Source organism: Pectinophora gossypiella, chromosome 12 (assembly GCF_024362695.1).
Source record: "Pectinophora gossypiella chromosome 12, ilPecGoss1.1, whole genome shotgun sequence".
In the NCBI taxonomy this organism is placed as follows: domain Eukaryota; kingdom Metazoa; phylum Arthropoda; class Insecta; order Lepidoptera; family Gelechiidae; genus Pectinophora; species Pectinophora gossypiella.
In genome coordinates this window covers 8,130,822-8,154,600 of record NC_065415.1, presented here as the reverse complement: position 1 = coordinate 8,154,600, position 23,779 = coordinate 8,130,822, and the positions used below count along the sequence as shown (strand labels likewise).

General features: G+C 39.0%; 3 protein-coding genes across 3 annotated transcripts; 1 reads left to right on the top strand and 2 right to left on the bottom strand.

The window, feature by feature from the left end:
- Positions 1-9,192: 9,192 nt before the first annotated feature.
- Positions 9,193-11,640, bottom strand: LOC126371606 (uncharacterized). The gene is made up of 3 exons (XM_050016923.1): positions 10,048-11,640; positions 9,401-9,988; positions 9,193-9,249 (listed from the first exon to the last, which is right to left on the bottom strand). The coding sequence occupies exons 1-3, from the start codon at positions 11,638-11,640 to the stop codon at positions 9,193-9,195; spliced, it is 2,238 nt and encodes a 745-aa protein (XP_049872880.1).
- A 2,687-nt stretch (positions 11,641-14,327) lies between these two features.
- Positions 14,328-16,342, top strand: LOC126371139 (BRISC complex subunit FAM175B-like). The gene is made up of 3 exons (XM_050016360.1): positions 14,328-14,584; positions 14,663-15,646; positions 15,719-16,342. The coding sequence occupies exons 1-3, from the start codon at positions 14,501-14,503 to the stop codon at positions 15,836-15,838; spliced, it is 1,188 nt and encodes a 395-aa protein (XP_049872317.1). The 5' UTR covers positions 14,328-14,500; the 3' UTR covers positions 15,839-16,342.
- On the bottom strand, positions 16,268-23,081 carry LOC126371135 (Hermansky-Pudlak syndrome 1 protein homolog). The gene is made up of 11 exons (XM_050016353.1): positions 22,878-23,081; positions 22,438-22,581; positions 21,907-22,019; positions 21,546-21,767; positions 21,309-21,421; positions 20,479-20,611; positions 20,011-20,134; positions 19,368-19,647; positions 18,332-18,480; positions 17,601-17,800; positions 16,268-17,454 (listed from the first exon to the last, which is right to left on the bottom strand). Exons 1-11 carry the CDS (start codon positions 22,971-22,973, stop codon positions 17,271-17,273), a joined length of 1,758 nt encoding a protein of 585 aa, XP_049872310.1. The 5' UTR covers positions 22,974-23,081; the 3' UTR covers positions 16,268-17,270.
- Between the last annotated feature and the right edge of the window lie 698 nt (positions 23,082-23,779).

Sequence of the window (23,779 nt, the reverse complement as noted above, 5' to 3'; positions counted from 1 at the left end):
TAGTAGTGGTTCAACGTTTAAAAATGTTGTTTGTTGAAGTAGAACACCTACTGCCACGATTTTTCACGCACGGTACCTACCTACCAGTTATTAAAACGTTCCTAACTTATTAACAATAAAAACCCTACTCTTGCCTTACCTTAATTGTTATTCCTTCGGATGAAGTACCTAGGTAGGTACCCTAGAACATGTCACGTCACGTAGGTATGCAACATCGCGTTTCCTCCGCGGTAGGTAGGTATCACACGCACTCACAAACACAACACCTTGCTCTTTAATAAACATCAACAATCTTCCATACTTTTGCGCAGTAAATGGTCTATGATCTATCATCATAGTCGACACTACTCATTTACAGAATGAAACAAACACTCACAAACACGAAAAAAATATCCTCGAAAAACATCACGCGATTCGGGTCAAGCTTAGTATTCGACTGAGCGGAAGCGCGCGGCGGCGGTGTTAGCGCAAAGCATCAAAGGCGCCGACTAAGGGCGCCGACGACGCACCGGCCGCGGCCGAGTCGAGCCGACGACTAGAGAGAGAGAGAGAAGTATGTTTATGGTGCAAGTGACAGAGAAAGAAATAGTATCTGTTCGTATGCCTACTTTATTGGCGAGCGTTGCCCTTGACCCGTGCGCCGGCTATTCACCTGCGAATAGCTGAAGTTGTAGATACGTTATTATTATTATTGATGACATTGATAAAATTTAATAATTAGTAATTTTTATTTGTTTATTTTAAATGTGCGTTCTATGCAGCTTAAAACACAATATGGGACTGAAAAAAATCTATTTTTTTTATGAATTTGGCGACAGGAAACTTCACTTGATACCTATCAACTCAAAGAAATACCTAGTATCTGTTCGTAATGCCTACTTTATTGGCGCGCGTTGCCCTTGATCCGTGAGGCTATTCACGTCCGAGTATCCATCAAGACAGATCAAACAAGCCCTAACTCGGAGGTCTTGCGTCCCAGGATCCTTTAATTATGTCTTAGAACCTTCTTGGCCTATGTGGTCCAGTGGTTGAGCGATGGGATGCGGAGGGTCCGGGTTCGTATTCCGGTGGGGACATATCACAAAAATCTGTTTATAAGGCCTTTGGTTGGGACGTTACAGGCTGATCACCTGATTGTCCGAAAGTAAAATGATCCGTGCTTCGGAAGGTACGTTAAGTCGTTGCTCCCGTCTACTAGGTACTTATGTAAGCACGTAGCCGTTACATGAATATTGTACACAGAACAGGATAGGTTTAATTAGTTCTTTACTGATGATTTAACAATGAGATTTAAAACCACGAATAACTTAGTACTTAGTACCTCGGTACGGTACCAACATGTAACAAGAAAAATAAGATCACTCCTCTCGGACAATTTTTTTCTTTGAACATGCCGACATTGCCTACGCGGCGGAGTTGCCGAACTATCGATAGGTAGATTATCAATTGTTGAACTTGAAAATTGTCTAAACTATCGAAAGTAGTGATAGTACATTTAGATCGATACTAGCGATAGTACCGATAGGTCTTGCTTTGTAACAATAATGGGTATTGATCTAAAAGATCTATCGATAGGTACCTACTATTGGTTTTTTTTTAACTAGGTATCGATAGAATATCGATAGGCAACACTCTGGCGGAGTGTCCGCCCAATTCTAGACGCGATCTCGCTCGATTTTTGTGTAGCGAGGTTTTGCGTAGGTACTTACATACTAAGTTGGTGGATGGTTGACATAGTAGGTAACTAATTACCTAATCTGTGGTGGTTGTGTTAGTTGGTTGTTAGTTATTCTAATGACAACAAAGAATACAATTATTTACTGTTTCAACTGTTTTAGGTAGATAATGGCCCTGATTCCTATGAGTAAATGAATGAATAACCCGGTCGAATCAAAAAGGTATCTCGCTGGTAACTTAATTCTGTCGGTTGTTTTAGATTTCTGCTTAAAATTGACGTGTATTCCATAAATTTTATGCCTGTTGAATATCCGTCCATTTAAGAATAAGAATAAAATAAATTTATAATTTACGATAGACAGAGAAAGAAATAGGATCGGTTCGTAGTGCCTACTTTGTAGGCCGCGCCGCCGCCGCGCCGCCGCCGCGCCGCCGACGTGCGGCGCGGGGCGCGCGGAGCGGGGCGTGCGGAGCGGGGCGCGCGGCGCGGTGCGTGTGGCCGTTGACCCGTTCGAGCAGCTGTTGTCTCCATTACATCGAAAATTTTCGATAATTTGTCATTATTGTTTTTTTTATTGAAATTTGGGTTCTATGCAGCTAAAAGCACAATATGGAATTGAAAATAATTAAAAACAAAACTCAAAATTTCATGAATTTTGCGACGGAAAATTCCACTAGATATTAACTCAGAATCATGGTCTGAATCATCCCTCTCAGTATTCGTTACGATGTCACTAACACCCAGTATATAGAGTGTATAATTCAACCAGCTGCACAATGCACTTAAATCAGATATATTTTACTTTTATTTTTATAGATTATTTTGTACATATACTATTTTAACATTATTATTAAACTTTATTTCAGTCAGTTCAAGAAGACGAGATGAAAAATTTAAAAGAAAAGCTGAACAAGTCCCGCCCCAAGATCAAACGACTTAATGAAAAAAAAAAACAATGTGACAGGGTGTCACAAAGACAGTTTCTAAGCAAATTGACACTGTTTAGAAATTAATAAATTTGTATTTATTGTAAATATAATGTACATAATTAATAACGTGTGAAATAAATACTTGCTAATGAACAGATTTACGATCTAATTTATATTTCATTTTACCTCCTGTTCTTATTTACTCCTACTCCAACACTCCAGGTTGATACGAACTGCGCCCAATAAAGAATGTAATGAATGTTATAGATTTGTGTAAGCGACTTAGATAAATCTTGACTAAACCTTCCTTTACAAATACAAATATACTTTATTGCACACAACATACAATACTTACAAGTTTTACACGAAAGATACAGTACACCACCTACCTACCTTTTACTTTCCCTTTCTGTTCTCTTATGAATACTTGTATGCCGTATTTTTTTAAGTATAATGCTATATCTAGTAGGTGCGAGTATGGTAATCCTAGTATTGAAACAGCTTGTAGCCCTAGTAAAGACCGCCATTTTATGTTTACAGAGTGGCACGTTTTTTCTGTAGGTATTTCCAGTCCATACTCTTTTCTATGTCTATGGCGTGACCCCATCGGGCCTCTTACCGTCTGTGCGGCTTAGACCCGGCGCGGCGGCGGCGGCGGTTCCAATTTGCACGGCACGTCGATCGACACCAGTGCACGGCGGATGACATCATAAATAAATTCGAATATTACAAAATACTTACCGATGAAACGATAACAGTTGGCTATTTTTTTTCCTTCCTGAATGTGAGCTGCAGCTCCAAACTAATATAAACCAGACAATATAATCCAAAAATGGTTAGATACTTACCTATCAGAGACAGAGTCTCCTTTCATCAAGAAGAAGATAATTGCATCCTACAAAAAGAAATCTTGTAAAAAAAAATTATCGACATTAATTGTAAGTAAATTTAATTTTATCGACATATTACTAAAGTGAAACCCAACACTAGGCAATGAAAAACTTGTGACAACCTACGAAATTACGAAACAATTTTTGTATATGCGTCTTTGTCTAACATTACGCCGGTTCCGTAAGATAAAGTAGAGCAGAATTATAGAGTTCTGTTGCTATTTTAGCCTTCCTTCTATGCTTTAGTTATTGTTCTGAGGGTAAAAAACAGGTTACAGCGACAAGGACAAAAAAAACGATAATGCTATCCCCTTTTTTCTTACGGTTACTGTGTTGGCTTATCTCTTTCTAGTGCGAATGAGACAAAAACATTATTTAGTCTATTAGTTTCTCTGTCTACGCCATGCAGCCTAGTATTCAGTATAGCCTTGGGTAGCTCAAGAGAGAGTGATAAAAATGATATATATCCGTACAAGAGATATAATATATCACCATATCACCTCATTTCTAATTATATCTCTAGCTCACTCTAGCTCACTAGTTTTAGGAATCATTTTTGAGCGACTGAAATACCGTAACACTGAGCCGAGAAGATATACGAAAGTAAGCGAGATCCTGAGATGTATAAACTATTCGAAAGACAGAGATAGTAGATGATATAAGAAAGTAAGCGAGACGTTGTTATGCGTTTACTATCGGAAAGACAGAGATAGTAGATGATATATGAAATTAAGCGAGACGTTGTTATGCGTATACTATTGGAAAGACAGAGATAGTAGATGATATACGAAAGTAAGCGAGACGTTGTTATGCGTATACTATTGGAAAGACAGAGATAGATTATGGCGTTGTATCTCCTCCTGTTTTAGGCTGGTTGGCCGGCGATTATGGAACGCACTCAAAATTATTTTAAATTTTAATTAAATTATGGTGAATAACATGAAAACAGTTGTCGGTAACTAAAGTTATCTCTGTTTTATTTCTGTCTTCAAAATTAAATCTCGCTCAACAATACAAATGCATCATTCAGTTGGGAGATATTGATAGGATTTATGCACCGAGCTAAATGAGCTACTGAGCCGAAAGAGTGATATATATCTTCTGATGCAAAAGATATATATCAATCTTTTCTTTTCAATGAGTGATAGCGCCCAAGGCTAATTCAGTACATTTTCTTTGCCAAGGGTCAGGTTAAGGTTATTAGACCATTCTGCCTTACTGTCAGCAGCAGTTTTAAACAGTTTTTTCGTTTAAAACGAATTAGTTTAAATGGTTTTAAACAAACCGCACCACGAATTGTCCAGTCGATGCCGAGCTAGCGGTGTGAGAATACTTCATACAACATGCCTCCGTTTAACAAAACAAGCTAAATTCACATTATTAGCAGCAGCAGCCAACCTTGCTTCGATACCTATGTATATCATGACAAAGAAAGTTTTGATGAACCGAGTAATAATAATAATAATGAGCGGCGCACACCCCACCACACGATCCAAATGGTGCGATATCGCACCGTGGTTCGGCCCGAACAGGTGCGATCGTCTGTTATACCCACTCCTAGCCATTTATTTGTTCGCATGATCCGCAGTTATATACCTAAAAACCCATTTAATGATCCAGATTGTGTGGCTTCATACTCGCAAGAAAATATAAAATCCCAAAATTGTAAACATAATAATTATTCATCTTTATTTTGTATCATTACAATGTTTTTGAATTAGATAGGTTGTAAACAAAACTACGCTGTCTGAATCGTGTTTGTCAACACTTTTGACCTGTTCCGAGCTTCTGATACTAGATCATTATAGGTATCAGTCTTGATAATTTTTATGGCAATTTAATGTCGTTTCCAAAAAGAGGACAATCCTTAAAGTTCATTGAAACTGAGCAATATCTTCGGAGATGTAATTTTAATTCACGTTTTCCTTTTATGTTTTTTATCATTTTTAGAATTTGTATTTCTAGCTCCAGTATTTCTTCTTCGGTGAATTCGCATGTAGATTTTATAATACTATCAAAGAATAAATGCAAACCACTCTCCTTCTCTGAATATCTGTCATCGCCTTTCTCTTCGGGTTCCTTTGGCATTTTATTGTTTGCCTTATCTGATTGATTGTTTACCACATATTGATCATCCACGGAATTTTGTTCCAATCCAAATAATTGTTTACCATGAATATCAACTGATTGAGACAAAAAGAAATTTGAATGTTTTGGAAAACTTCTTTTCAAAGAATTTAAAGTGTTTTCAAGCTTAGCCACTGCTAACTCTTTACATTGCTTTTCGGAATCGGCATTATTCATGTTACCCTTTCGCTTCTTTCCGGTAATGATTTTACCTAAAAGTAGTTTTAAATTACCTGAAAATATAGTTTAAAAAATGGAGAGACTTTCCAGGCGACGTTGCCCAAAAATAATATAGATGGCGCTGTAGAGATGTAACGTGATAATTACCTACCTATTTTCTCATTAGTTGGGTTAATGGCAGAAGCATAATATAAAAAATGTTATTGCTTGATATTTGGATCACATTATTGAGTTCTTTTTATTTTGATCGGAATACTAATGGGTGGAAGATTAATTGTGCCTGGGTGCAATAAAAAGGGTCGTCATTTATACCTTATAAGATACATTATAAGATTAAACGAAGGAAAATCTTAACAGCGCATATTGTTTTTGGCGAAAGTAGCCTGGAAAACCCCTCATCATCACGTTAAATCTGAACAGCGCCATCTATATTTTTTTGAGGAACGTAGCCTGGAAAGTCCCTCATTAATAATGAATTTAATTAAACTGTTTACAAGTCTAACTTGCAAAGGTATTATATTAATGTGCTACGTGCTGGTACCAGTACATGGCTGCCCCGGCATGACATGTTATTCCCGCCTTAATCTTATATAGGTAGTTTGCCATAGATAGTGCTAGTTGTAATACATCGACCATCGTGCGATTTGGTACAAATTCTTTAATATTATTAAAAGTCAGTCTATAGTTCTTTACTGACCAATAGCAAGCTTTTTAGCTCTTTAGCAAGCCACTAAATAAGCATGCTATGTCTATCTGTACCCTTAAGTAAGTTGGATGAAACTTTTAGAGAGTACCTTTGAATGATTTTTGGCAACCTTTATTATAAATGAAGTGTACTTACTAATAGTTGTTCTCAATGCATTTATTTGGTTGCGGTTTACTTTAAAAATGTTTGTAAAATCTGGTACAGATGAGTGAACTGTATGAGAAGACGCATTTCGAGTCGAACTGTGTTCGTCTTTCACAGAACCCATCACCATGTCCAAAATGATATCTGCATGAGCCATATTAAACAAATTAATAAATTATAAAATGAATAAAATAAAAAAAAATATATACGTAGTGCTATGGCACTACAATTCTTCCAAAAATGTTTGACAAGTGCTTTTTTTTCTTTTTTAACAATGAAACAAAAATTTACAAACAAAACAATTTAGATACGGCACGAAAATTTACAAATTACAAGAATTTACACAAATCTACCAAAATTTTATCTAAGCCCAACTTACAAAAATATCAAAATGCAATAAATTCTGGTCTATGAATGCAATAAAAGTTGAAGAACAAATTCAGCCAGTAGCAACCTTTAAAGTACTTTAAGAAAAAGTATTAAAAAAGATCGTAACTCTCGTACAAAACTCACACACGCGTATATTTATTAATGATCTAAATCAAATTGCAATAACCAGTTTTGACCAAATAGGTAAATGGAGTTGATTTTTGAAATCTCAATGAGGGACTTTCCAGGCTATGTTCCCCAAAAAATATATAGATGGTGCTGTACAATGTTTCCTTGGTTTAACCTTCTAATTTCATGGATCATAGACATCTTTGCATCTTTATCTTTGTTATTGAGAATACCCAAACCCACACCCACACGATAAGAAGAAGATTGAGTATAAATCTTAATCTTTGTTATTACACCCAGGCCCAACACAGCTTCCACCCTTTATTATTTTTGATCAAAATGTATTGTCGCGACGTGTATATTTATGTATGTATATATATATATATAAGTTTAAGAAACATAAATGAACTACTGATTGGTGTTACAACCTACCACCTACTTGGTGACACACTTATTTACTAAATATTCGTAGGTGACACATCACCCTGCAAAATGTAAACTGTTGGTGAATACCAGTGTATGTGATCTTATTAGTTACTCTTAGGTTTTACTTTGTCAGTTATTTGCCCTTTTATACATGTTAACTGTTACTGATTCTTATAGTATTTCTAACCGAGTCGGTGGTCAAGAAGGACCCTTTCAATGGTGTGCTTATCAGCACTTAGGTAGCTAAGGAAAACTTATTCATCAGTATGCCCGCCAGCACGTAAGTGGTCAATGAAGACCTCTTCAACAGTGTGCCCGCCAGCACTTAGGTGGTCAAGGAAGATCTCTTTCAACAGTGTGTCCGCCAGCACTTAGGTGGTCAAGTAAGACCTCTACAACAGTGTGCCCGCCAGCACTTACGTAGTCAAGGAAGACCTGTACAACAGTGTGCCCGCCAGCACTTACGTGGTCAAGGAAGACCTCTTCAACAGTATGCCCGCCAGCACTTAGGTGGTCAAGGAAGACCTCTACAACAGTGTGCCCGCCAGCACTTATGTGGTCAAGGAAGGCCTCTACAACAGTGTGCCCGCAAGAATATTCAATAAACAAAGTGTACCTATCTATTTTCGCTTCGTGCCAAGAAGCCGCGTCATAACTCAAAAGTTTATGCGGATTTTTGAGTTAATTCGTTTGGGGTACGGAGTAGGAGTCTACTTTGAGGGTGGAGACTTAGCTTTCATCATTCATGATCATCAAGAATCAAGAAATAAAATACTAAAGATGTGGCTGTATGGGCATTTCCTTTGCCATGCCCTTCGGGGAAAACCAAAACAAAAATCATGACAGTTGTTAACCCGTTCCCGTCCGTCATAAATAGACCCGTTTTTCCCCCGAAGGGTATAAAACGGATATTTAGGTTTCAGCCGTAGCTTGAACCACATTGAAGATTACACTTTGACATTCGTTCGTATTTCATTCATTCCTACCGTCTTTCAACAGTGGGAGTGAGTAGTTCGGAGCTAGTTCACTATACCTGTCCTTTTCTTATTTGATGTTAGCAGCGCGTGGCGGCCATTTTCTTCAGTACCATAAGCTGGCAAGGAAATTAAGGTGTGGTTCAAGCTACGGCTGAAACCTAAATATCCGTTTTATACCCTTCGGGGGAAAAACGGGTCTATTTAGGTGTTCGAGCCTACGCTTGAACCACATTGAAGACGTGTTTATTATCTGCCAGCGCTGCTACTCTAAGCGTACTGTGATGTATCAATAAAAGAGTTATTCAGAAATGATAATAATTATTATTTATTTAACACTTATTATTTTAATTGTGAATAAAATCAACCTTAATTGTGAATTAATCAAACTTACAACTTGTTTTATGATTCAAAATAAATTTATACTTATCAACTAGTGAGACTTGTATTTTTTTATTTTTTTTATTTTTATTTTTTTTATTTTTTTTACTTTATCATTATTATTATTTTTTATATTAAATTGAGGAGAACGTAGTATTTAAGACATTAACATTTTGTCTCGGTTCGATAACAACTTCTTTAAAATAATGGCGGAAGAGAGTGTTCTTGGATTTCCAATTTCCTCTCTGTAGTATTTCATCTATGCTGCTGTTGCTGGACCAGCTATTAGTTGCAACTGCGCCTCTGAAACTTCCTGCTGAAGCCGAGATTCCTGCTTGTTTGAATAAGGACCTTATCCAACCCGCAATGACAGAACGAGATGCGTTTCTAACTCTACCTCTGGTGGAGATAAATAAATTTTGTAAACTTGATCGGCGTGCTTTTGACATAGCTATTTGACGTTTTACCCAACTAACAAGGTCCAATCGACTTTCAGAAGCATCAGGAGTCTTTCTCAGCAGCCATCCCGATTGCCTGTGAGATGTTGTGTCTGTTTTTGAGCCAAATTTAGGCCAGAAGATTAACTCATCACCTTTGTCTTCAAAGTTTTCCTTCTCTAGAGTCAAGAGCGTCAGATCATGAACCCTTCTGCCGGTAGCTAACAGAAGCAAAACAGAAGTATGTCTTGAAACAGCAAAAAGGTTATCCTGATTTAGTTCATACCTTTTAAGGAAATTTATTAAATCTTCTATTCGCCAAGATAAGGGTTTTTTGATTGGAGGCTTATCAGCAAAGATGCCTTTGATTATTTGCCTAACTAAAGGGTGTGAAGCAAGTTCTTGTGCGCGAGAGGGGTTGCTAAAGTTGGCAACGACTGACTTGTGTACTGCTATTGTTCTGGGAGCTAGCTTTATAACCCTATAAAGGAAACACAGATACTTAGCAACATCTTCAGGGTCAGGATTATCGATGCGGATGTCATTTTTACTGGCCCACTGGCACCATCTTGACCATATAGGCTTGTAGGTCTGCAAAGTGGATTTCCTCCATGATGACTGCAACAATGAAACCTGATTTTCAGGCCAGTCTTTTATGTATCTGTTCCAACCCGAACCTTCCAGACCCCTAACTTCAAGTGTTCTATTCCTGGCGGTGGACGATTCGTTCTGAGATCGATGAGGTTCTCTTGAAGGTTTGGAATTAGAAGCGGTGGTTTCGATATGCGATGGAGTTCTGGAATCCAGAATGCTCTGTCCCAGATGGGAGCCACTACGAGGTATTGACCCTGTGACGTCTTCAGGTGGTTCAATACGCGAGGGATGAGTGCTGGCGGAGGGAAGATCCATCCCAACTTGTATCGCCACGTCCTGCTGAACGCATCTGTAAAGTGACTGTGTGTGTCTGTGGCATCTTCGCTGACGTAAATCGAGACAACAGCTGATCTCCTCGAAGCAAACAGGTCTATTACAGGTTTGCCAAGTTCTTGGAATATCCAGTCTAAGATCTGTTTGCTCAGATGCCACTCTGGGAGAGCTTTTTCCCGCGATAATCCGTCTGCTATTCCGTTGTACAGCCCAGGAATGTGGCGAGCTATGAGGTGGCACTGTACACGTTCGCAGTAGTGAAGGATTTTCTGTGCTGCTTCGAGTAGCTTGTTTGATCTCGTGCCGCCTTGTTTGTTGATGTACGCAATACTTGTCCGGTTGTCTGACTGTAGTAAGATGGTTTTTCCTTGTAGGGTGTATCCCAGGCGCTGGAGCACTTCGAAGACTGTCCAAAGCTCCTTCATATTGCTGTGCCACTTTTTCTGCGACTGATTCCATCCGCCCCATAGATGGCGACTGTTCACAATTGCGCCCCAACCCACGTCTGCCGCGTCTGTTGTAATAAAAATTGACGGATCTGGATAGTGAATCGGCGTCGCCATGCGAACATTCTTCAACCACCAGTTCAATTCCGTCATTACTATTGGTGGAATTGAAAATCTTCGACGTGGCTGTGTACGAGGTAGTATTTGTGACGCTTTCTGTATAAGGCGACAGTGAAGACGCCCGAGTGGTACCACAAATGATGCGAAGTTCAGCTTGCCGAGGATTACTTTGGCGCTGTGCCAGCTCCATCGGTTTTTCCTTAGTAATTCCTTGATGCTGTTGCTCAATTGTAGAACTTTCGCCTTGGATAGGCTCTTCGTGTTCCTTCGCGTGTCCCAGGTCACTCCAAGGTATTCTATTCGGGTTACAGGTTTTGTAGATGATTTGGTTTGGTTCACCTGCCATCCCAAATTCTTTAGGTATTTTATGGCAACAATCACCTGCTTCTCCAGAGTGTACTGGTTTTCGTGAAAGATTAGAAAATCGTCCAAGTAAACGATCACTCGTAACCCTTTCATTCTCAATTGCTGTGCGACCCAGTTTGTTATCTTGGCAAAAGCTGCGGGTGCACTCGCCAAGCCAAAAGGAAGGCAGGTCATTTCGTAGACTGTATTTTGATACACCAGGGACAAGTATCGTCGATGACTTTCCCTGACCGGAACATGAAAATACGCCTGTGATATGTCTAACTTCATCATATAATCGTTTCTCTGTATGTGACTGGGAATTTGAAACTGATTTATCAGGCGGAACTTGGGGGCTAAGACATAATCGTTGAGTCTCTTCAGGTTGAATATAGGCCGGTTTTCTCCGTTTGATTTTTTCCTTAAAAACATCGTAGAGAGATATCCCGCTTCTTGGGTACTTTTTTGCAAAGCTCTGCAATTTAGAAGTTTTAAGATTTCTTTTGACATTTCTTTTGAGTAATTGGTGCAGAATCTGTGCATATTTAATTGAGAGAATCTGGTAATTGGTGGAACTCGACGAAATGGAATCCTGTAGCCACTGATTATCCTTAACAGGTTTTCGGGTGCCTCTTTCCACATTGATGTGTGAGTCGCAAGGCAACCGGCTATGAAGGAGTCATTTTTGCCCTCCTCCCTTCTTTCCAGACTGGGTGTATCCTCCTCCCGAAAACTGTTTTTGGGGACGTTCATTATGGTCTTTCCACTTGTGAGAGGCATTATTTGAGCTCGTATTAGTGTGGTGTCGTTTATCTCGCCCATGGTATTGCTGCGAGTTTTGAAATCTAGAGCCTCTCTTGCTCTTTGCTGCCGATATAGAGTGGTTTGTAGATTTAGCCGGTCCGCTAATCTTCTTTTTATTTGGAAAGAACTTTTGAATGCCGCCGATTTCTTTCACTGTTTCGGAAAGTGCCTTTTCTTCGAAAAGATGAGATTCCGATGGAGGGATTTCGTGCAACACGTTTTTGAGCGCTTTGTTTAGTGGTTTAAAAACTTCTCTTCTCTGTTTAATAACTTCAGCCCGGCGGCCACATACATATTGCAGCAAAGCATCCGAATTCTTCCTAAACTCTGAGTCCGCTGCGACGAAGTCTTTACCGACTCTGCTTTTAATCTCCTTTGGAAGGCTGTCCAAAACTTTTTGAAAAATGAGTCGCTGTTGAATGAGGCCATTGGTAACAGCGCCCAACGTAAGATCAGCTCTTTCGAGAATTGACGTGGATTTCCAATTTGGGTTCACGTTGGCTAAAAGATTATTAACTTTTAGTGCACAAAAAGCAGGTGTCGCTTGAAATATTTTTTGAGTATCCGCGTATCTGATATTACACCAACCGCTTTCACCGAACCTTTGGCAATGAACAGCATGTTTCAATGCGGTTGGGTCCGCTTTAGCAACCTTCGGTTCTTGTTCATTTGTAGAGGGGGCAAAGTCGAAGACACTATCATCGTTTTCGTCCGATGAATTTTGCATAGCAGCTAATTGCCTTTGAGCTTGAGCTATTTTATTTCTTAATTCTTCCTCCTTCTTAACAAATACTTCATCCCGTTTCGGTGGTTGAGGCAACTCAGTTATTATTTCTTCTTCGTCTGAAGACTGTGTGCTGTCTGGTACGGAATCGAATGACCTATCTAGGGTTTCTTGGACATTGCTTGTCGATGCGATTGCAGTCACTTGTAGTTGTCGCTGATTATGTAAAATCTCCCTGACATTATCATTCTGTTCAGACTGCATCTTCACCAATTTTTCGAAGATTTGCATCTGATGAGTTAAAACAGATGCTAACAGGTTGTCATCGTTGCCCCGATAAGATGATTCCCTTGGCGTTTCACTGGGAATTGACGCTCCGTGATTAGGGGATGCCACCGGAGTTCGGAGGCGTTTTGATCGCTTTGTACATGAGTCAGCTGTTTCATTACACCTCTTCCTACCTTCTCTGTGTTCTTTTCCTAGGGAATTTCTTTCCAAGATAGCTGAAGTTTCGGCCCGTTTCGTAAACTTTGACTTCAGTTCACGAACAGTGTTCATAAAAACGTCATAGCAAGGTGAATGTATAGACTCCATGAGGCTATGTGGGGCGTATAATAGTGCTCTGCCCAAGGGCCAAGTTAAGATGGTTTTCCTCATAGCTCTATACGCTCGTTCTGATAGAGATGTTGCTGTAGAGTCGAATGCTCGAGCCATTTCTGTTGTCGGTATAGCGAAACGTATTTTTGTGTCTATGGCTGAAGGGACATGATCGCCTCCAAAAAGTTCTTCGAAGGTGTGATTGATCACCTGCCAGCTACGCCAATCTATAGGAAAATGCTTATTTAGGATTTCTACAACAGCTTTAAAAGCATGTTCTTCATCCTGGGTTGGTAAAATAATGGCCAAGTCACCCATTGTTGTAAGCTCCGGCATTTCTGGAAACAGAAACTGTTCTTAGTTTTCTTGTAGCCATTACATTGTGAAGACTGACGCCTCAACCGAGGCGACAGGGTCGTCGTTTCATTTGAAACTACTGACATCTCAACTTAGGAGTCTCATTTAGAGACACGACGTCGTCTGAGATACACTGTCGCCTCACTTTAGACGACTGTCGCCTCGTTGGGACTACCGTCGCCTCGTTGGGACTACCGTCGCCTCATTGGGACTACCGTCGTCTCATTGGGACTACCGTCGCCTCATTGGGACTACCGTCGTCTCATTGGGACTACCGTCGTCTCCCGAGACGACGACTCGGAAAGTTGAGGCGACATTAAAACATATCGAGGCAGTTTCATAACGAAAGCTTGCCTTGAAGCGTCGCTGAGTCAAAAGACATCGAGCGGAGTGTCATCGTTGGTCTTGCCGAACGGAAAAAGGAAAAGTAAAAGGGTTTACTTACTTATTTCTAATGATTGCTCCGTAATCTGCTCTTTACGAATATCAAAAGCGTACTGAAGAAAATGGCCGCCACGCGCTGCTAACATCAAATAAGAAAAGGACAGGTATAGTGAACTAGCTCCGAACTACTCACTCCCACTGTTGAAAGACGGTAGGAATGAATGAAATACGAACGAATGTCAAAGTGTAATCTTCAATGTGGTTCAAGCGTAGGCTCGAACACCTAAATACTTCATTTTCATTACTTACTTCATTTGATAGGTACTTGATTCGTAATTTGCGATTGAACAAAATACAAGCGTTCAATCCTATCTCAATATCGAATAACAGTTCCAAATGGTTTAATTACCTACGGTGTCAACAGCAATGGCTTATACGGAAAAAGTATCACTCAGTGGTACCGCTTTGTCCTTTCTACTTTATGAATGCGTGAACTCTGTAAACAGCCAGGTAATCGGATTCCCTTACTTATTGATGATAATTTTACCTTTTGTCCTGATTTAACTAAATGTTTATTGGCGCTTTCAGGAGGGATTTCTCATCGGCGATGTTACTTCTGAAGTTACAAATCATATATCAGACTCACAAAGTGATAACGCTCGGCTAGACACGCAAATCGTGATAAGAACAGTATTGCCGCTGCCTTCCGTCTCACTATTTTATCTGCCAACAGGTAGAATAAAAGAAGACGTTCTCGCTGATATGCTCTCAAGCACAGCCAGTGAAGTAGTGGGCTGGTATAAATACAGAAAAAATAGTAACATCAAGCCCACTTTTAGAGATAAACTAATATCGAAAGGCTTACAAAAATACTTTGAGAAGCATCATGGTAAGAAGAATTTTGTAACCTGCAACTTATCAAGCAAAATGTCATCTTCGGGATCTACCCATACATTCACCTACAGATTTGGCAAAATCAATTGTTTTGATATGTATGAATACATTGAGGATGTCACTGCAAATCTGGGTGAGAAACACACAGGTTACAAGAAAGGAAACAGGATGTCCCCACATAGCGTATTCAATAAAATTGTAAAAGAAAGTAATGTGCAAAGTAATAATGCCTCTGATGCTATTCTCCGTATCCAAGAAGCAGTCAATGTGAGGCTTGTGAAAGAAGCTCAAATTGCTGCTAAAACTGAATGTACAATCCGGGAGCTTGAAGCTGAAATAAAGCAAATGAATAATATTTTGGCAGATAAGCAAACAGCTGATTTGCAAGCTGCACATGACAAGATGATTGAGGAGAAGTTCATGAACAGAGAAGTAGAAATGGCACAAGCTTGTGTCCAGGCTTTGAATACTCCTTCAGGGGTTGACATTTTGAATGTTCCAAATATCATGATGAACAGCAACCATTTATTAAATAGTGAAAACTCACTGCAGCTTATTGAAAATGATTTAAAAGGCAGAAGTCCAAGTCCTGTTCTGATGTCTACAAGTTCTGTTAAACCTATGGTGTTGAATTATGCAGCTGCACTTAAAAATAAATCAGATAAGCCTTCAACAAGTGTAAGTGTTCTGATTTAACTATTGTATTTTTTTCATGATAGTATTATAATGTTTGTCATGTTTTGTTTACAGAAAACAAACAACTTCAGTGAAGATTTGATTTCTTTTGATGTAGAAGAAAATCATACACAGAAGATCGTATATACAAGTGATGATGTAAATTGTGTTGGTGACAGTTCACCTGAGTACTAATTCCACACGTGCCTTTCCATTATAAGTGGTTATTTAATAAGTTACCATATAGAAATTTAATTTTTTAAATCTAGATTATTTTTTGTTACTAATACTCATTATTGTAATTATCTGTAAAATGAACATGTTACTTAATCTCTGTGAACTTCATGTATAATCCAACCAATAATTTGAACCACATACTATTGTGTGAGTGTCTTATTTGCGATTGTAAAATGTTTGTTACACTATAATCATTAAATGTCTGTGCATCATTATCCTTGAAGGACATTAACTATCTTTCATTAGAAGTTCTAATTTCACTATTGACTATAATCTAAGTTTAAATGCATAAGAGATTATTGTACAAAGTATTTTTGTAATAATTTAGGATAACACAACTGTTTATTACATAGACATGTCAAAATCTTAAAATGAAACATATTGCAATTTCAACGTAATATGGTATTTATTGTAACACATTTAAATGCAAATAAATTAAAAACAATAATTACAATATTAAAATGGAATGTTATATTTTTTACACCAATAGTAACTTATATTATTATACATCAAGGTGTCTGCATTATGTCTAATATTTTGGTTAAATTGAAGATTAATCAATATAGCCTGACTTATGACATCACACGCTATAAATCAGTCTATAAATTATAATTTATTATTGAACTACATACTAGACTAGATAGTTTGTTAAGGTTTATTTCAGCTTAAATACATGGAATAAAATTCTACATTAGTGTTCTGTAGGAATTAAATTCTAAAAACCATATGATTTTATTTTGCAAATCCAGATTTAGGCGGTTCAAAATAAGTGTAAACTACATCAGATTACATCAGCTCTAATCACACTAATAAAAATTTTGTGAAGTCTTTTGCTTTTATAAGGAACAGATGGACTACGAACAGACCTCAGGCACAAGTCGCCCGACCTATGTCGTCGCCGGTCGCCCTCTTTTCGAATAGGAAAATCGTGTTATACCAGGTTAATAGTGTTCACTCGCGTCAAATAGCTGCAGGTTTGCGTCAAGTATGTCACGTATGTTCTGATAGATACAAATTTGATAAAGAGGGACTTTCTAGTAAGATTCTAGGTGGAACATTGGCGTCCCAATCACGATGAAAGCACGGCGGCGGCGCAGCTTTTCAGGTTTCTTCGCAATCGCTAGTTCATCGCACGTTTTCGTACTAACAGATTTTTTTGTGCTCATTTTCTTCCACCATGAAAATAATAAATAGGCGTACCCGTTACCGACGGGGCAGCCCTTACCTCTCCCCAGATTAAAACCTAAGTATGGCCACGATAGCTCTAGATTCTGTTGGGTGAGTGAGCATCTTCTGTGTCGCATGCTGTGATTGAACGTCTCCTCTCTTCTCTGCTTTAATGGAAACCTACCCTAAGTGGAATAATGGTTATGATAAGAGTAACAGTGCGTTAGAGCAGGTGCTGGGCGCGCGGCGCGGGCTCTTGCGGCGCGGCGAGCTCGTGCACGGCGTGCGCCAGGCGCCGCGCCTGCTGCACCGCCGTGGCGGCCGGCAGCAGGCCCAGGTGCACGCACGTCAGCTCCTTCATGCTCACGCCCGCCGAGTCGTTGGGGAACGCCAGCTCTAACAGTTGCCTGGGATGAACATTACTAGTTAGCAGTCAAGGCACTGGTAAGTGTAAGAAACAGTTGTCATTTGGCCAACAGTAATACAAGAGGCATTACCCCCGACACACGGCCCGCGTTGTGAGTGTGTGTCGAAGGGGTGCGATAAGTGTTACCTGTAGAAGGCGCCCTGTACGTCCCCGGGCGGCGGCAGCGCGCGCACGGCGGCCACGTGCAGCGCGCGCGCGGGCCGCGCCGGCGCGCCGCGCCGCTCCCACCACAGCACGCAGCACGCGTGCCAAGCGCCCGCGCGCCATGTGGCCGCGCAGTAGCCCTCGCGCACGTACGTGAAGCTGCGCGACACTGTGCCGCGGATCTGGGGGGATACGTACATGAACTGCTGATTAATAAAAAAATAATAATATGTCATAAAAAAGTTTATTTAGGTAAAACCTACGACACACATATACATTTACAACATTAAAATATACACACATTAATATTTAGTTTGTGGTTGCACAAGTGCTGGCTTTTTCTTCAGCTTGGAAAGTCAGGCCGCGGGGAACTAAAGTGTGACTCCACACTCGAGTCGCGAAAACAATATACGGTCGAATTGAGAACCTCCTCCTTTTTTGAAGTCGGTAAAAACTTGCTCGAGTTGCGAGCACCGTACCATATCGAATACTTATTGAATGACTAGGTAATCGCAAAGTGCGGAACTAAATCTCGGCCACTGATTAAATGAATGATTATAGTGTCAGCAGGTACAAAACGGTATGTGCTCTTTGAGAATTAATTCAACAACTCATATACTTACTATTTTAATAATAATAATCTGACAGGGCTGATGAAGTCGACCTTACAATCCACACGAAAAGAAGAAACATTTACATTTTATTATACGTACGGTATCAGGAGACAGCATATCCGCGCAGTCGGCCATGTCGGGCGCGAGGAAGCGGCCGGTGGTGCGGTCCACGTACACGAAGTGGATCAACCCCGGGAACTCTTCCACATACTTGTGCAGCGTTAGGGAACCACTGTCCATCTCGCCAGTGCGACACCCACATTAAGCGAAATAATTGAACAAATATAACACATGATCAACATACTGCTACCAGTGCCATGAGTCTCGTGATTTAAACCGAGCGGGCATGTATTGAGATTGAGGGTGGGTTTCTAGTAAAGCGAAGAGGAATGGTGACGATCGTAGATGTCCAGGAATCGTGCAATTACCACAAGGGAGAGACCGATAGAGCATCTTCTCTCTCGCACGCTGTCTTTGTCGATTCCGCACATCTTGTCTGTTGTACGTTTTGGCAGAGAGGAAGGTTCAGAAAAGGAATCTGACTTCCTTTTGAAATTCACTAAATATTTTTTTAGATAATAACCAAACTTTTGTTTAAAATTGTTTGTGAATCACGAAACATGACACGTTTAGAACATGCAAAATAAATAAAAAGTAATTTAGAAAATAATAGCAATGTAATCATGAAGTGATTGCGTACGCAAAGCCTATAAAGTAATAAATACATACAAAAAATAACACCGAATAGGTACCTTTATTTATGTTATATTATGCAATAACCTTCATGCTAACATTCATTATCAATACAGCTATCAGGATAGTTACACTCATCTTGGCAATATTAGGTAGGTATGATTGGTATTTTCCAAAAACGGATACTTATGGGGAAACGCGTATTCGAAAAGTTCCCCAAATATACTTATCCAACACCCTCAAATTCCCTCACAATATAAAGGTTATACACCCTCAAAATCTAAAAACAAGGATGTTTTTCAAATACCAAAACCGACCAATCAGAAGTTTTTCTGATTGGTAGGTTTACTTTATATTCCTCAATTACATTGTTATGCATATGTGTGTAGCTATCCTAAATCCCAATAACATACGACTATTATATAATTTTGAAAAGGATATGATCCGAGGCTGAAGTATCTCATAGCTTTGACTCTTAGAAAGTCAACATATGGTGCTAGTATAGTCCTTAATTCTTTGACAGGTTGGCTCATTTTCAGACTAGGTATGTCTGGCTTTAAATGGTCAATGACTGCTTCTAATGCGGTGTGCATTGCAGTAGCCGTTGTCTCTGGGGTCAAAGGTGTAGTAGTCGTACAAGACTTGCGCAACTCCAACATGCGGGTGGAGAGACGAGCGCAAAGATTCGCCGGCGCTTTGTTTTTCTTCAGTGCGTCTGTTGTCTGTTTATAGATAATATACAGGGTGTTAATGACAGGGGTGATTCAACTCATGATTCGGAATTAATATCAAGTGCAATTTTCCGTCGCAAAAGTATGGAAATGAAAATAATTTAAAAAACTAACACTTTCATGAGTTTTGCGACGGAAAATTCCACTTGATATTAACTCAGAATCATGAGCATCCCCCTCAGTATTCGGTACAGTGTCACTAACACCCTGTATTATAATGGTATTACATTCAAGAAATTCGGAAAGAATAACGAATAATTGCCAACAAGATAACAGAGACTGTCTGATATATTGCAAGTCTGATGCATTGGTTTAAACGTAGTTATTATAATAAATTCTTTATTTGTCATTTACCTTTTTTAACGCTCCTTCCAAGGCGTCGAGAGTACTCGGCAACATTTCTAAGTTCCTTTGTAGCAGGAGTCTTCTCAGGTTTGATAATACTTGATTCGACATTTGTGTTGCAATGCCCACATCTCTGAAATATTATAATGATAAAGAAAGATGTTAACAAATGCTCTATGGTTGTGGAAAGGAGTCTCTTGCGTGTGTGCATAATTTAATTAATAACACATTACATTTACCTTTTATGTCGGACTTGGAGCATTCATCAATGCTTTCTTTCTTAGGGCCTAGCCAAGTAAATATTCCTATTTGTACACTTGATAATAACTTACGCGAATCGAGATGCCTGTCAGGTTCGCATCGTCCCTAATGTAAGGTGTTTATTTCATTTGGACAGGTTATATGTAGAATTTGGAACATTTGCAACCTAGCTAGGCTACTTTCAAACCATGCTATTGAAAAGAGGCGACGATATACCGGAGCTCCATATCGACGAGTATTACGAAGATAATCCTTGGCGCGATTTCAGCGAGGTGCATGGAGTGCGGCGCGCTCGGCCCGGCCGCGCCCGCGCACGTGTGCACTATCGCGCTATTCTCCTCCGACAACCCTGAATATATTTCACATTTTATAAAGACTGACCACAATCACAAAAAAAAACTACATTTTTAATCTAAGTAATGTTTATAAAAAGTGTTATTAATTTATTATAAAAAATATATAGTTATAAGGCTCTGGTTGGACCAAATCACTAGGGTAAGTAATAAAACTATTTCGTTTCGAATGGACACAACATAAACAATTTTTAAGGGACTTTTCAAGCTATGTTCCTCAAAAACAATATAGATGGCGCTGTACAGATTTTCCTTCGGTTAACCTTCTAATTTCATGGATAACAGACATATGCATGTTTTATCTTTGTTTTTGGGTATAAATGATGACCCTTTTTATTACACTCAGGCACAATTACATCTTCCACCCATTATTATTCTGATCAAAATAAAGAGAAGCAATAAAGATAGTAACATATTTCTATAAATAATAGAAAGAGGAAATAAAACGAGAGACTGTCTATCCATAACAACCAATAATAAGCCATTTGACTGTGGTAACCGCTTCAAAATTACAGCACTTCTAAAAAAACAAGGCATTCAATTACACTTTTAGCCTGTTAATGTGCTGCTAGGCGAGGAACTCCCCTTCTCCTTCCACTTATATCTGTCCTGTTGCCATGACACACCTGTTCTTTATTTTATATTCTGTGAAAACTTATATTATCTAAACTAAAATGTAAATATCAAACTTACAGGGCAGTCTAGTTGGCTGTTCCTCTTGTTTATCTTTCCAATACTCTTGTGCAGCAATACATTGAATGCTCATGAGAATCAAATCTGGCGGAGTCAAGTCTTCACTGCCGCGACTAAAAATATATCACATTTGAATATTCATTAATCAATAAGCTAATAGTGTTTTACTATTACATATTTATGTCTAAAATGATCAGAATAATTGAGCCAATATGCACCAACTATAATATACTTCACCTAGAATACAGAGCTAGGAGCTTATCACCAACAAACAACATGAAATGATAATGGTTGTATGGTGGGCATTTGATTTCTTTGGAGGCAGCTTTGAGTGAATTTAGGGCGGCGGAGGTGGCACCACTCTCGCCAATGACGCCACTGGCTCCGGGAATCGAGTCTCCTTTGCCTCGGCTCTCCAATAGTACTGACAGCCACTCCTGGTAGATGGGAGAATGTAATCTGTGGATAAAAGGATTTTACAATAAAATATGATTTTACAAATCTGCTGTTTACAAATGAATGAAATAGAATAGGTATGTTCATTGTACAGTCTAAAATAGATTTTAGTAAAAAGAAGCAGTATCAAGTAATAACTTACAAGCTGACATTCTGGCCACAAATGTGCTGTACAAAGGTCTTGCAGTCCATTAATTCTCTGTGAGCATCATCCACACTCTGCTCACTAATAATCAAGAACACATGGTCCAGCCACTGAAACAAATTAAAGTTAACGAAATCAACATTAAATAACATGTGACAATATAAATTGAAAAATTACAGACAGAATAAGGAGACAATGGTATTGCACTTGTCCTGGCCTGACAAGAGCATTTCAAGTCCATCTGTCCGAATTACACTTTTTCGATGTAATTTTCTCTTTATTGAAAACAACCTCAGAATATTAAAATATCTATGAACTAGCAGGGTTTATAAATTAAGTTTTAAATATTTGTGTTATGTATGATTCAATATTGAAAGAAGACTGCTGCAAAGCAAGCATAAAATAATAACAACTTAATCAATAATTTACTTTTGAACATCTTAAATACTACATACAAAATAATAAAAGTATGTAACAGCAACAGTTGTAGTAATTTTAGTATTGTTTTTGTAATACAGAAATAATTACCTCATCAAAGACTATAGTAGTATTGTCTTTGCATTGCATAGAAGAGTAGGTGTTCCCGAACTGAGCAGCCATGACCCTCTGTGACGTGATGATTGGTGACAACAGCTGAGCAACATTGTGATTATCAGTCACATTCCCACTTTCCTGTAATGAGAAATAAATTATTTCGAGAGGAAATATAAACATACATTAGAAAATAAATAAGATCACGCCTATTTCCCTTTGAAGTAGGCAGAGACCACGGAATTCCACTTACTACAATCCTGATACACCACTTTCGCTTCTTCCACTATCATCAGACTACGGGAAACAGGCGTGGTGTTATGTATGTATGAAATAGAAATACGCATGAAAAACTTGATGCTTGTGAAACCTGACATAAGAATAAATATAGTCTCATCTCTGTAATATACCTAAGTATTCAATATTTTACGACTTACTTGTTCATTAAACGATTTCATACGTTGTAGGAAACCCTCGTCCCATTTAGAAAATACTAAATCGTTAACACTATCAAAAATTAAAGTCGCTTTCATTTTTCTAAGGAAAATGGAAATCAACAGGAACAACAACACAACAAGAACAAGATTACAATCGGAAAACAGACGGCATCATATAAATCATACTACAACAAACAAATCAATCAATCATTTTTTTTTTTTTTTTTGGTTTGGTTTTCCCCGAAGGGTAAGGCAAAGGGAACTATGCCCATACAGCCATGTCTGACGTATTTTTTTTCTTGATGATTAATGAAATGATGAAAGGTGATGATGATGAAACCTAAGCCCCCACCCTCGGAGTAGACTCCTACTCCGAACCCCAAACGAATTAACTCAAAAGTCCGCATAAACTTTTGAGTTATGAAGCGGCTTCCTGACACGAAGCGAAAATAGGCAGATACACTTTGTTTATTGAATACTCCAATATAATAACACTCGCGAATGTCTTCCGACTAACTGAATGCGATCATTAACCACAAAACACCACTTCGTATTAATTATTTAGACCACTCAATGAAGAAAGCAACTGTCCCGTTCCCGCCTCCCGCCAAAAAGCCATCAATCAATCAGCTGTTGGGCGCAAATTGATTTTTTTTTTTTGTTTTGTTTTTCCCCGAAGGGTAAGGCAAAGGGAACTATGCCCATACAGCCATGTCTTACGTATTTTTTTTCTTGATGATTAATGAAATGATGAAAGGTGATGATGATGAAACCTAAGCCCCCACCCTCGGAGTAGACTCCTACTCCGAACCCCAAACGAATTAACTCAAAAGTCCGCATAAACTTTTGAGTTATGAAGCGGCTTCCCGGCACGAAGCGAAAATAGGCAGATACACTTTGTT

Bases quoted from the DNA above. Each gene is read 5' to 3' on its own strand.
- LOC126371135 (XM_050016353.1), bottom strand. From the start codon at position 22,973: ATGAAAGCGACTTTAATTTTTGATAGTGTTAACGATTTAGTATTTTCT. The intron at 21,768-21,906 runs GTAAGTTATTAC...TTTTATCCACAG, and splicing joins TGTGGCCAGAATGTCAGCTT to ATTACATTCTCCCATCTACC. The intron at 17,801-18,331 runs GTACGTATAATA...GTATCCCCCCAG, and splicing joins ATATGCTGTCTCCTGATACC to ATCCGCGGCACAGTGTCGCG.
- LOC126371139 (XM_050016360.1), top strand. From the start codon at position 14,501: ATGGCTTATACGGAAAAAGTATCACTCAGTGGTACCGCTTTGTCCTTT. The intron at 14,585-14,662 runs GTAATCGGATTC...TGGCGCTTTCAG, and splicing joins TGAACTCTGTAAACAGCCAG to GAGGGATTTCTCATCGGCGA. The intron at 15,647-15,718 runs GTAAGTGTTCTG...TTTTGTTTACAG, and splicing joins CAGATAAGCCTTCAACAAGT to AAAACAAACAACTTCAGTGA.
- LOC126371606 (XM_050016923.1), bottom strand. From the start codon at position 11,640: ATGTTTTTAAGGAAAAAATCAAACGGAGAAAACCGGCCTATATTCAAC. The intron at 9,989-10,047 runs GTTCGGGTTGGA...TCATTGTTGCAG, and splicing joins TGAAGTTAGGGGTCTGGAAG to TCATCATGGAGGAAATCCAC. The intron at 9,250-9,400 runs GTAAAACGTCAA...TCTCGGCTTCAG, and splicing joins GATTGGACCTTGTTAGTTGG to CAGGAAGTTTCAGAGGCGCA.